The sequence below is a fragment of the Leptosomus discolor genome, chromosome 4 (genome assembly GCF_034619465.1).
Source record: "Leptosomus discolor isolate bLepDis1 chromosome 4, bLepDis1.hap2, whole genome shotgun sequence".
Lineage (NCBI taxonomy): Eukaryota > Metazoa > Chordata > Aves > Leptosomiformes > Leptosomidae > Leptosomus > Leptosomus discolor.
Window position 1 is genome coordinate 19,858,947 of NC_141394.1, and position 13,060 is coordinate 19,872,006.

The following is a 13,060-nucleotide window of genomic DNA, read 5'->3' on the forward strand; positions in this document are numbered from 1 at the left end:
CTGGAGTCGGTGCTGTGGCTGTGGGGCGGGCGTTGGGGAGCATGGCTGCAGATGCCAAGAGGCCAGTTAGGGGCTGGCTTTGTGGCACATCGGCAGCCCCCTCAGACCTCTCACCCTGAGACACTAATGCCAGGTGGCTGCTCTTCAGGGAAAGGAGGGCTGCTCCATGCTCCTGCGGGAGGGGAGCCGTACGTGGGAGCAACCTCTGAGTAACCAACGCGCTGTAAAACCGCACCCGGGCTTGCCTCACAGAAACTTGTCTGTGCAGCGATTCCCTCTGCAGGTCAAATTAATGCCTTGATTAACCCCATTAGTTCACTCCTGCAAGAAAATTATATAAAATACCATTTCACTGGACCGTGAACACTGGTGCAAACAGCTCAAGAGCAGGTGAGATCGCAGAGCGGGGGATTGGGCTGGGTGGGAGCATCAGAAGCTGCCCCGGCTGCCTCACAGACCTGCCAGTCACAAGGGCTCTGTGCCTCCTCGGGCCTCCACTCCTCCGGGCCGGCTGGTAGCTCGGTCACTAGCCCGTGCCATACGCAGTGTGTGTGGGCATATGCATGGGGACTTGTCCAGGACCCGAGGTTCACATCCCATAGGTGACTGGGCAGGTACTAGGTGACAACCATAGCCTTGCAAGAGGCTCTGCTTGAGCCAGGACTTGTAACTCATTAAAGCAAATAAGAGAAGTTCATCTTAATTTTACACTTAACAAATATTTTTATATTGGTATACTTATTTCTCCCTTTTTTTGAGAGAGGTATGTAAAGAGGCTATTTTGGGTTTAATTTGGGCTGATCCATTTTTTTCTCCTAAAAATAAGATGGCCAATAAAAAATTGCAATGACAAGGAAACTAGTTATTTGAGATAAATGAACAGCTCTTCCTCAGTGCACAAACCAAACCATTATATCGTTACACTCTGTACCTTGGAACTAGCTGGTGAAACTGAGGATAAACAAAACTGAAAAGCAGGAGTGATTTCCCCTGCAAAGGTTTCTTTTGGGGGGAGGGGAGAAAACGCCAAAGTTGTTCTTTGTAAAAGAGGAAATGAGCCTGTTTTAATTATGCTGGTGAAGTTCAGTAGCATTCTGTTGAAATGCTGCATTTCTGAATCCCACCAGCACTGCTCGGGATTTGTGGAGTCAAACCGCTGTGCTGAAGCCGAAGTGGGTGCATGGGGAGGCAGGGCTTCTGGTGCCACCCTGTAAAACGATGACTCCTTCTGCCGTGCAGTCTTTGAGATGAGCTTCTGGCAGTCTTTAGCTCTTAAATGGCACTGGGAAAACAGTTGCTCGTTTTAGAACCCTTTGTTATCTACTTTGTCACCAGAAATGAAGAAATTAGTCCCTCTGATGAACAAACAAAAATACACAGAAGTGATAGTCTGACATATCCTGTTTGTTCTGGGGAAAGAATAAACTGTATTGAAAACACGGGGAGGAGAGATGCAGGCGAAGGGAGGTGAAAGGAAAACAAATTGGCTGCATGCAGAGGTCTGGTGTCAAACGTCAGAAGGATCTTGTTCGCTCAGATACTGTATGAAAGACCATGGCAACCAGGGGCCTGGGGAGAGAGGAGAGGTTTGTAGCCCCTCCCTGAGACTGGATGACAGAGGAAATAGGTGAAGCAATCTGCTGTGCAGAGCCTGCTGCCGAGTCGGAGTTGTAAACCTGCATATTCCGCCCCTTCGTCCTGTGCGCTGGCTCTTTGAAGGCAAAAAAAAAAAAGTAGCCTGAAATGAATGGATTTGTAATTCCCTTAGCCTGTCAGATGGTACCATTCTGCAAAAGGTGGCTTTGCTTTGGGCAGCCTGATTTAGAGAGAGGGATTAAGATCTCTGCAGACACAATAAGTAACAACATTACAAGGAATTTAATAGAAATATTTGGGGGGGGAATATGGTAGGAACATGTTTTCAGGCTGCTCTGAAAACACTGGGTAGAGATGGTTTTAATGTGACATAGTATATGGAAATGGAGTAATACTTTTGACCCCGGTAATAGGTTGGAGGCCCCCTTTTCTTAACATACGTACACGTATACAGACACGCACGCCCACAGTACGATAAAGGAGCAGTGCCTGCCAGCCGAGCAGCAGCCTGGTGCAGGAGTGCCAGTGGCCCCTGCGGGTGCCAGGCAGCAGCAGCTCAGAGCTGTGCAGAGGTGAGGGCAGGCAGTGCTGTTCTATCTTGTACATCGCAGGCCATTCCATCGCACCACTAAGTTGTGTTAATCCAGAAAGGCTGTCATCCTTGAAGACATCAAAACGTGGAGATCTGCCATTTCTGATGGGTAATGAAATCATCGTGTAAAAATTTGATTCTTCTTTCTGATTTGAATCTGTCTTCAGCTTCCAGCCCTTGTATCTGGTTTTGCCTTCTTAACTGGATAAAAGAACTCTTTAAAGGATTTCTTCCCCCGTGAAGGTATTTTTTGTACGCCATGGTCAAAGCATCTCTCAGTTTTTCTTTGTGGTAAGCTAAATGGATTGAGCTCTTTAAGTCACTCCCTGGCAGACACTTTCTGCCTCAAATCATTTTTGTGTCTTCTTTTTCTGCACTGTCTCTAAAATGTAGACGGCTGGTTGTATACATTTTTCTAGTATTGTTCTTCATATGCAGGATAAACCGCCTCCTGGCTTCTGTTTGCTCTTCTGCTCTTTGTATATTCAAGGATGGTGTTAGTTCACATACCACAGAACGGCACAGCGAGCTCATGTGTGATTGTCCATTTTGCACATTAAGAGCCTGCTTTCAAGTCTGTGCTTCCCTCAGCTTTTTGGGAAATGCTTTGTGCCCAGATATGGAATACCCACCCTCCATCGATTTCTGCCAGCAGTTGCCTGGAACAGCCCCCTTTTCCCTGGGGTCCTTCTCTGCCCCCCCCCCTCCCCTCCGGCCATCAGCAGGAGCAGAGCCAGCTCACCGTGTCCAAGGTCCCTGATCATGAGACTGCGCACTGAGACTCAGGGCCCATGAGTAGCCTTGGCTGGTCCCTGCCTGCACTTACCCACACCCAGCTGCCTGGCTTTCGAGGCATCAGCTGGTGGTCATTCTGCTTGTTCTGAGAGAAAATTGTGTGATTGCTTTTAGCTGTAGTTGGGAGATTGAATGACACATGGAAGGAATAAGTCCCTGCATGATAAGGAAGAGGCATATAAGATTAAAGACAAAGAGGAAAATACCTTTTCCACTCCACTTTGTTCTTTTTAAAGTTGCTTATGTTTAATGTGCATAACTATGTATAAGCATACACATCACCCCTGAACTCCTGCACAGAATCCCCTCACTTCCAGTAGATCCCTGGAAGATGCACTGGGAGGACACAGGATTTATGCTCTTACCGCTTAACTAAGGATCAGATTATCAGCAGAGGGCAACTCCCACGCAGGCATTAACTAAGCAGCCAGATCCCTACAAAAGTTCATCTTACTGGGTGCTCTGCAACTGTAAAAACCTGTCCAGGCGTGTTATGCTGACCATTTGGAAATTGGGGCTCTTTTTTGGCTCTCTGAACAGCAGCTTGGCTCTTTCAATACTGGTTTTGCTCCCAAGGGCCAAGCACTCTATTCTGTCCCCAGGCTGCTTCAAAAGCTGGTGGCTGAGGATGCAGAGACAGGAGGGTCCCAGCAGGATCCCTGGGAGGTTTAGTCAGGGCCAGCACATGTGTTTGAACTCACTCTGCGGCATAGCCGAGTGAGGGAAGAGGCCTTGGCACCATTCTGCTTCGCCTGCCCCTCGGTGAGGACCTCATGGAGGAGCTGCAGCTTCCCTGTTCCCAGCTAGAGCGCGTGTAACTGCACAAGCCACCGTTACCAGGAGAGAGCTGCCTGTGAGTAGCACACGGTGGCTTCGGGTGTTGTTGAAAATAGCCGGAGTGAAAAATCAGAAGTCACAGTGTACCATCTGCCCAGGTATAACGGGCCGATGAGAGACAGGCTGAGAGTACAGCACGTTTCCCCCATTCCAGGACATCTTGTCACTCTTCTCAGGGACTAAATGCTTACACCTGTACAGGGCACCCCTGTCTGCTTGTGCCCACGCGCACAGGGCCCTGGGGCAAGGAGCGGGGTTGTCCCCTTGCCGCTGCAGATCCCCAGGGGATCCCTCCGGAGTGGTGGCAGCCTGAGTCACGCAATGAGTCAGGCTGTGGGCATGGGCCGCTGGGTACCAGTGCTGTCAGCTGCGGAGGTGACCTGCAGCCAGGAGCCGGGTTAGCCAGGGCGCTGATGAGGGCGTGTGGGGCGTGAGGAGGCAGCAGTGCCGGCTGGCCGGGAAGGGAGAACGCAGAGGCAGGGCAGAGGGTGTAGGAAGGAGAAAGGGATGGCAGGGAATGAGGAGGAGGAGGAGCAGGAGGTCTAGGGGCAGGAAGGCTCAGGGTGCTGTAAGAGGATGAGGGAGCTGGCGGGCAGCGCAGGAGCAAACAGCGTTGTCAGTGAAGCTTGGATTAGCTTGGGTTTGGAGGTCTGTAACTCTGCAAGTGCTGCCCTTGGCCCCAGTTGCTTAATTGACTGCTTGGCTCTTATGGTGAGACTGCATCTGGGCCTGCAGTAGGCCTGGGCTCTGAGAGGCAGCCACGTAGAGCCCAGCATTGCTTTTTTCATCACCAGTTCCCAGCCACACACATGTACCCCCAGCCACTTCCAGGTTTCATCTCTGAGCTGGACCTCCAGAGGGAACAGTGGAAGGAGAGTGGGTGTACGCCCATGGCTGGGCAGCTGAAGCTTTTCTCTGAAGCGTGGCCCCGTGCCACTGCCAGGACTGGGCAGGGCTGTACACACACACCCCCCACACACACCCCCAACCTCGGAGGTTAACCCAGCTGCAGAAGTGCTCTTGGTAAAGAGCTCTGCTCCCAGGTGCTAGGGAGCATTGTCCTGCTTGCGGACACCTTTTGCCTGGGCTGTGCTCCTGTTTTCGGGACACACAACCCAGGGCTGCTCCCAGCGATGTCGACATCCTTGGTTGGGAAGAACTTTTGCCAAAAAAAATGGAAAGGAGGAGAAATATTCCGGGCGGGAGGGTGGTGTTCTGGCTTGATGAAGAAGGCCTGGCTTTAAACCTGTTACTAAAACTGGAAACAGGAAGTTTTCACTATGGGTAGGTAAACTCTTGTACCTCAAAGTGACTGAACCCACAACGCTGGAAGTAACACCCTTGTGCTAATCTTGGTGTTTCCTCCAGCTGCTGCACAGTGCACAGGGCTCATGTCAGCTGGCAGGGCTCCTTTCAAAGCTTCCTTCCTTTGTAAACTCTGGAATTGACTTACAACATAACACAATACAGAACAGAGTGCCTTCCACAGCATCGCCGTGGGGCAAATGTGTGCCTCAGCCATACCCCTGCGTGCACAAGAGCCAGGGCAGTAGTTCTGTAATAAGGTTGGTTCGAAGGCGATTCAGGGAGGGCTTGGGCTGCAGCCCCAAAGGCAGCTGTGCGCTGAGGCTCGGCGGAGGAAGCTCCGAGTGACGTCACTTCACAGCCTGCCCTTTGGCTCCCGGGTTTTTTCTCCCCCTTTTTCTTTTTCCTTGTAGTGGCTGCAGCAAAGGCTCCATTATTTGGCAGCGTGGCATTGCTTTTGTCTATAAATGGAAGCAGTTGGCCCGTCTCCCAGTATAACACAAGATAGTCCTGTGCATCAGTTATGCAATCTGTAGCTTGATGACTTCATCAGAAGTCGGGGGAGGGCCAGGGGGTGGGTAGGAAAAAGCCTTCACTGTCAGCTTGGCTGGAGACAGCTGATGTCTGTGTGTCCCCCAAAGCAGAGCAAGCGGGGGCTCAGCGATGGGTGGGTGAAAGGGCTCGGTGCATGAGAGCTGCGGGATGGGTGGCAGGTGCGTTTCCCTGACCCTGGCTCGGGGAAGCCCCAGCAGGTGCCGCAGCACTCGTCCTTGCGGTGCTTGACCAGGTTGTAAAGTGCAGCACGAGGTGGGACCAGGGGAGAAGTGGAAAGAGGAGCGAGGAGGGAACCTTGAAACCAGGGCAGATGTTAAAAAGAGAAAGAACCTAAATGTTGGAGAGCCGCCTTTCAGCAGGGAGCCCTTCAGGGAATATCTGTGCAAAGTAGAGATGTGGACAAATTGTATTTTCTTGTTATTTCCTCAGAAGGGTCCTTGAAAACCTGACCTTCATGCAGAAAGGCTGATCCTAATTTCCCAAGCTACACTCAAGCATTGATTTTAACCCTTTCGTTGACTGGGCTGGGGTGGGTGTCATAAGACTATTTTTCTATATGTTCCAAATCACACAGTAATTGACATTGCTCAAACTGCCAGTGAAGCAGACGAATCTAAACCTCACCCTGGTGTGCTTTGCACAAAGGATCCTGAAGTGATTTAGGCCTTTTCCATCAAGTTACTGTTTCTGAACGAGTACCCATCTCGGTAAGGCGGTTGAAGAGGTTCCACTGAGCAGGCGTTAAGGCCGGTCCTGCCAAGCAAGCCGTGCTCTGCGGCGCTCGCTCTGGCTCAGGTAGCCCAGCAGAGGTGTGGAGCGCTGGTACCGCCGCAGGCCGGTACGTGCCAGTGGCTTCCTCATGCTCGATAAAAGGGGGTCCTGCCCCTCGGAGCGGCTCTTGCGCAGTGGTTTGTCTGGCGGGAAGCCGGCCTGAGCTGACCGCAGCGTGACTCGCCTCCCCTCACCGGGCAGTTCCCAGTGCATCCCAGCCCGCCGGGCCGAGCTGGGCGCCCGTGAGGGCAGGCTGCCCGGCGGCGGGGGTAAGCGGTGCCCAGGCAGGGCCGAGCACGTGGAGCCCCCCGCCCCACGGCGAGGGGTGCCGGCCCCGGGGCTCCCCCGCTGGCTGCGAGCGTGACCCAGGGCCCGTCCCTGCGGCGGGTCCTCCTGCGGGGCGGGGAGCCGCGGGGACTGCGCTGGGGTACTGCCATGGTGTGGGGGGGGAAATCCTTAAGCTCTTTGACACCGAGGAGTACCCGGTGTGAGGGCTGGGGAGGCAGCGCTACACCCGCTGCTTGCTCATCAAACACGGCCATCGGGCTCTGAGCAAGGCGCCCTCCGCAGCGCCGAAGGGCGGCGGGGGGTGGCTGCGGCCGTCGTGCCCCCCTCCCCCGGCAGCGGGGGACCCGCGTGTTGCAGCGCGGCCCAACGCGCCGGCAGGCCCGGCGGGACCCGCCCGGGCCGCAGCCCCGCGTACCGCTGCAGGCCCCCGCGAACGCTCCCCGCCGCTCCCCGGCCACCCTGGTTCGCAGCGGGGAGGGGCCGGTGCCCCCCCCCCCTTCCCCCGGACCTGCCGGTGCCCGCGCCGCGCCGCTCCTCCGCCGGGCGGGCCGGGCCGTGGGAGGGCAGCGACACCTGCCGGCGGGCGGCGGCGCCGGGGGCCGCGGCCTCCCCGGGCACGGCCGGCAGCCGCCGGGCAGCCAGGGTCGGTACGGGGCTGCGGGGGGTGGGTTGGGTAGAACCCCTGCCCGCCGCCGGGAGAGCGGCGGGCGGGGAGGGCTCCCCGGTGGTCCCCGGCTGGCGCCTGGTGGAAGGCCGGCGGGGAGAGGAGGCTTTGAGTTCAGCCTCGGCCTTGTGTGACTTCGTTTTCCCGGCACTAAAAAGGCAGCAAATTGGGTTGGAAACATAAAGAGAAAGCAGAGGGCGGGTTTGGGAGAAACTACGCGCTTTTGGTCCGTTGCTGTGGGCTGGAAATATTAAACAAACGTATTATGTGGTTAAATCTTGAGATTCTGGTGCAATATAGGGGGAGTTAATGCTGCCAGCTCCCGCTGTATGTTGTGTGCACCTAAAACCTCAGACCCTCAATCCAGAGGACTCTGTGAAACTGCCGTTATGAAGGAAGGGAAAGGGAAAGAAAATAGACTTGTGTCTGTCATGAGGCAGAAAAAGTTTAGGAAAACATGACTCTGAAGTTACATATCCTGAATGAAAATAAACCTACTACGCAGCTTTGTTGTTTTATTATGAATGAATTGTAAAGTGGTCTTGCTTTATCTGAGGGGGCTTTGAACTCCAGGAGAGAGGAGAAACCTGCCACCTGTTCCCTGTGGGGAACAGCCCATGGCTTGGTCACAAGCCACAAGCATCTTTCCTAGGAGCCTTGCTTTCTTCAAGCTTCATTCTTCACCCACAGACTTAATGCTTTTTGTTCATGACCTGTGATTTCCCTTGCCCACAGAGCACCCTGAGTAATGAGGCCTTCTCTCTCTCTCGTTGCACAGGAGCAGCATCCAGTGGGACTGTCTCGGACCGCAGTGCCTATGCAGCCTTCTGTCCCACCGGGCTCCAGCAGCGTGGTCACAGGCACGAGCTCTGGGGGTCCCTTCCTGGGAAACCAGCCTCAAGCAGCCATCATGAAGCAGATGCTGATTGAGCAGAGAGCCCAGCTCCACGTGATAGAGCAGCAGAAACAACAGTTTCTAAGAGAGCAAAGGCAGCAGCAGCAGCAGATCCTCGCGGAGCAGGTACAGTATCCGTTTGTGCAGGCACTGCGGTGCACCTGGTGTGAGAGCGTGAGCACTAGAGACAGTGCCACACCAGCCCTTCCCTCTCTGCGAGGTGTGCGTTCTCTCTCCGTGGCTCCTATCGTGGTGTTTCAGCCATGGTTATCAAAGAAGAGGCGCCTGCCTCAGTCTTACCGTTAGCTGGGCAAATATGGCAAACGTTCCCAGCAGCGGGCTTGACAGTCGCATGGGATTCTAGACACTGGAAAAGTTGGCGCTGAACCGGGTGTCTCAGGGTGCACTTGCTCTGGCAGAAGCAGACTGCTGCGGTTAGAGTTGCTGGTGCTCTCCCCTACCTCTGACTGTGGTCCTGCCCTGGCAAAAGCCACGTACAGCTGTGCAGTGATCTGGGACAAAGAGTTGGTGTGTGTTAACAGTAACCTAGCAAAGAAAAAAAGTTAGTGTTTACCCAGATCCGTTCCTTAATCTGCTTTATCACCTACTAGTGCGAGCGATTATGTTAGCACAGGGGAGAGGCAGCATCAAGGGGGGAACCAGAGGCTGAAGTGGGAGAACAGGAAAACCAGTGTGGAACTGCTGCGCTGGAGCCTGTCACCTGGCTTCTGGAGCTCTCGGGCTTTGCAGTACGGATGTTCAGTTACCCGGTTTGAACCGACATGTCTTAACACATGTTTAACTCGGGTGTAGTTTAAAAGCAGCCCAGGAGAAAGTCAGGAGAAAGCCACACTGTTCACTTCCTGTGAGCTCATATCCGAGTTTAAACTTGCTGTCCCCCAACGTTACCTAGATAACATTCTGATAGGTCAGTAGCTGCTTTGAGCTCGGCTTCATGTCCCTGGCTGGGGAAATGCGGTTTAAGACCTGGGGTCTGCTTTAATTTGCAGAACTTGTGTATGTTGTATAACCACAGAAATACCAGTAGCTTTCCCCTCGTCTCATGGTCCTCCAAAGAAACTGAAAAATGCACCTCCAATGAAGGATGCTCCTAGAAATACTCAGGATAAAGACACTTGCGTTGGTTCAGGGGGTGAAGGAGTGCAGAAGAGCGAGGGTGCGGTAACGCTCCCCCGTCATGGATTAGGCCAATTCGAGTGCATAAAGTGACTGGCAAGCACCAGTCGCTGACTTGGCTGCTGAAGGCAAGGCTAAACGTGTTGAAAAGCCACAAGGCTGAGGCTGTCAGGTGTGCTGGCACAGATGACAAGTGACAAAGTCACAGTCCTCAGGCTCCTAGCTTTTGGCTGCTTTGTGCCTAGCAAGGTTCCCTTTATAATTTTGATAGTTTGTAGCACATATTTATGAACACGGGGATTATTACTTGCTTCTTTCCTCTCTTTGCCATTCTCTCACCTTCCTTACGTGTCCTTGTTGTTGGACAGAGTGTTTGTACAGCTGCAGACGAAGCACCAAGACGTGTCCTTGTAGTAAGTGCTTAGTCGAGTATACCCCAGGCTTTGAAAGCTCTGGTAAACACGCTTTCTGTTTTGACAATCAGCCCTTGGTTCTGTTTTAGATGCATGGGTATTCATAGAAAATAGCACAGAGGAGCAGTGTGGGCTGGATCAAGGGAGGGAGGCATTTTGCAGTCACCTGCTCCCCAAATATCAGTCACCAAGGCACAAGAGGAAACGTGCCTTAGCAGCCGTTTCTCTCTTGGCTCGGGAGTGGTCCTAGGCTGCAATGCTCGCGTCGGGATGCAGCACTCCCTGCAGCTGAGTGCTTTGAGCGCAGAGGTGGAGGAAAGTCTCGTGCCAGGAACACAAACCTCTAGACCTTGGCAGGGCTGGGGGAAGGAAAGGGTGTGTGGCTACAGTTGCCCTTAGACCTAGGTGAGCGAAGTTATTTCGTATCCCTCCCTCTCCTTTCAGGCTGAAGACAGTTCAGTTCACACTGTCGAGGTCGAGATGAAGTGGTTGTAAGGAAGGAGAGATGATGTTAGCCCCAGTGCTTATTCCTTTTTGAACCGAAAGGAGTCCGTGTGCTGAGGAGCCCAAGTGCTCTCAGGAGGGCTCTTCAGATGACTCTGCTTGTCTCTCCAGAACAGCTTGCTAGATAAGAAACGCTGCAGTTCTGCTGCAGCTCTGCTGCCGCCAGCCCCTTTCTCAGCTCACTAATTAATTAATCATCTTCTTCTCTTTTGCTTTCTTTCCCCCATTCATTTTCAGCAGTTGCAGCAGCAGTCGCATTTGCCTCGGCAGCATCTGCAGCAGCAGCGGAGCCCGTATCCAGTGCAACAGGTCAATCAGTTCCAAGGTAAAAGTCCAACTCTTTTTCCTATGTTGGAGTCAGCGTGTGCCCCTGTAGCGGGCACCTGAAAGTTCACGCGTTTTGCGAAGACCAGGGTCTAAGCAGTGTGCCAGAAGAGGAGGACAGGCTGTTGCACACTTGCACGTACTGCATATTTTACCAAAGGGGGATGCCCAGGTTTGTGTGTTCAGTTACGTTTCTAATTTCCTTTCTGCTCCCCTCAGCAAAAGCTGCATTTTTTTTACTTGACATTTGTTTTGCCTCTGACATCTGGATTCTAGGGACTTATCTTGTTTGCATCCACTCTCATTAGGCTTTTTTTTTTTTTTTTCAGGTAGTGTCTCTCACTGTATCTAGGTTTCCCCCCTCTTCATTCCCCAGTTTATGTAATTTGATAAGCAGAGAATTTCAGAGAGGTCATCCTTGTCTGGAGAAGTGACCGATAAATGTCAGGTGTGGGTAACACAGTGAATATCTAAGATGTAAATAGAGGGCTTTTTAACGATCTCAAAAAAAGCAAGTATTATTTCGATGTGCTCACAGGTAACTGAAGAATGTAAGTACAATAATTTTGGCTTAGGAAAAGAAGTTAATTCTGAGCTTTTTAGGTGCAAAGTATCAGCTGAATGTCTTCACTAACCACGGATTCTAAATAGGCATGAAACAAACATTCACTTCTGCTGTACGCTCGTGATAGTGTCACGTAACAGCACCAGAAAACAAGGGAGGGAAGCACATTGCAGTTCTCGTACCCAGGAAGCAAACGGGCAGCCAGATCTTCTGCTAATAGATATCAGGGTGGCTCCTTCTAATCGCCTTCTCTTTTTATCTTTGGCAGCATAAATTCTGTATGAAATGATTTTTTTCCCTCAATAAGTCATTTGCAAAATCAAAAAATGTGCCCTGCCATACATTGAGATGCACATGTAAAATCTTTCTGCGTTAATGCTTCTTTGAAACCTTGCCTTCATATGTATTATTTAAAAGAAATGGAGAAGAGAGTTTAGGGTAATCTGACAGAGCAAGGAATTAATTTTCGTAAGTGAGCTAATTTAAATAGAAATACTTAACCATTTTTGCTGTTTAGTCCCAAGAATGTAATCCAGTGCAGTAGGTTATGTGTAAATGAGACCAGAAGGTGGCCCAAAATCTTAAAATCTGTTGCATCTCTCTTTTAACTACTCCTTGTCTGATCTCCTGTCTCTTTTGTAGCTAACAAAAGTGGTGTGTGAACCACTTGCTGGTAGTGACTCCTTTGGAGGTTTTCAGCTGCCATTTTCAATTAAAAAGAGCTAAAGGTGCCTTAAGTAAGTTTTTAACGTTATCTGTATCTTAAGCACTTGCTGCTAATGATGGAAGGAGGAGGTGATCTTAATTAAGAAAAATCAAAGGCACCCCAGGGCCAATCATTAAGAAAACGGTCTGATAGTGTGGATAAAGTGAAGGCTGCCGCTACATTTGCCCTGTTCAGGTGAGGTCCAGATGGTGTCTCTTCATGCTACAAAGTGTTTCATTTATCTGTATGTTGGAGCTAAAAGCATCCTCCGGAAGCTTAGCATGCTGCAGCACAAAGGGGCTGTAGCCATCCTCTGCGTTGTGTGCAGAGCTATAGAAATGGCCCTTCCTCCATTCTTAGCCATTTCTCGTGGAAACTGAGAGAACGCAAACAACAGGGCCCAGTATCCTCTGTTCTCCATGGATGTTCAGGTGTGTTGTCTGCCACTGAGGGACGACAGGGAGGGGCTGATTTCAGAACATTCAGATTTTGTTGTACGGTTCGTGACTCTTAAAGCAACCGTTTTATGTTTTCATCTCGCCTTTAATGGTGTTTGAGCCGGGAGTAACTGTGTGCCTCGTACTGTTGGAGCTTCACCTGCAGAGTATTGTATTTAGTTCGGTGTGATAGTGGCTCAAAACCACAGCGAACCCACGGCATAATCAGAGCGCCGGTAATTGTTTTTAAATAAAGATAGTAACTACAGAAGCGTATTGGCTTCCCAGAAATTGATAGCTCCCCCCAACCCTGAAAGGAAGACACAAGCGTGGTTCGGTTTTCTGCCACGGTGTGGAATTTAACAAGGTTAGGATTTTCTGGTTTCCCATCACTGGCCCAAGGTGGAGTAAAATGTGCTTATAATATCGATTCACTAATACACTCTCCCTGCTCTAAATGTCCACAAAAAACAATTTTTCTTCTTTCCATAGACTTAATCAGTAACGGTGATATAGAAAATCCATTCATTTATGCCTCCTGAGCTATTAAAAAATTGATTTGCCTTCTGAGCCTGACATTTCCATTTTCAAGGCTTACTTTTGAAAGACAATGGAGATATTTAAAAGAGAGCTTCAGATGGTAAACTGAAGTTCAGCCACTCTGCTGCCATTGAAG

At 51.2% G+C, this 13,060-nt stretch overlaps 1 protein-coding gene across 3 annotated transcripts in view; it reads left to right on the forward strand.

Annotated features, from left to right (window-relative positions):
• The window catches only part of MAML3 (mastermind like transcriptional coactivator 3), a 250,995-nt gene that overhangs the window by 236,008 nt on the left and 1,927 nt on the right, over positions 1–13,060 (forward strand). The window contains exons 3-4 of one of the 3 annotated variants that reach the window (XM_086464477.1): positions 8,182–8,424; positions 10,590–10,677. In XM_086464477.1, coding sequence (XP_086320603.1) covers positions 8,182–8,424; positions 10,590–10,677 — 331 coding nt within the window. The remainder of the gene's footprint in view (positions 1–8,181; positions 8,425–10,589; positions 10,678–13,060) is intronic. The other 2 variants (XM_086464479.1, XM_086464478.1) reach the window with 2 other exon arrangements.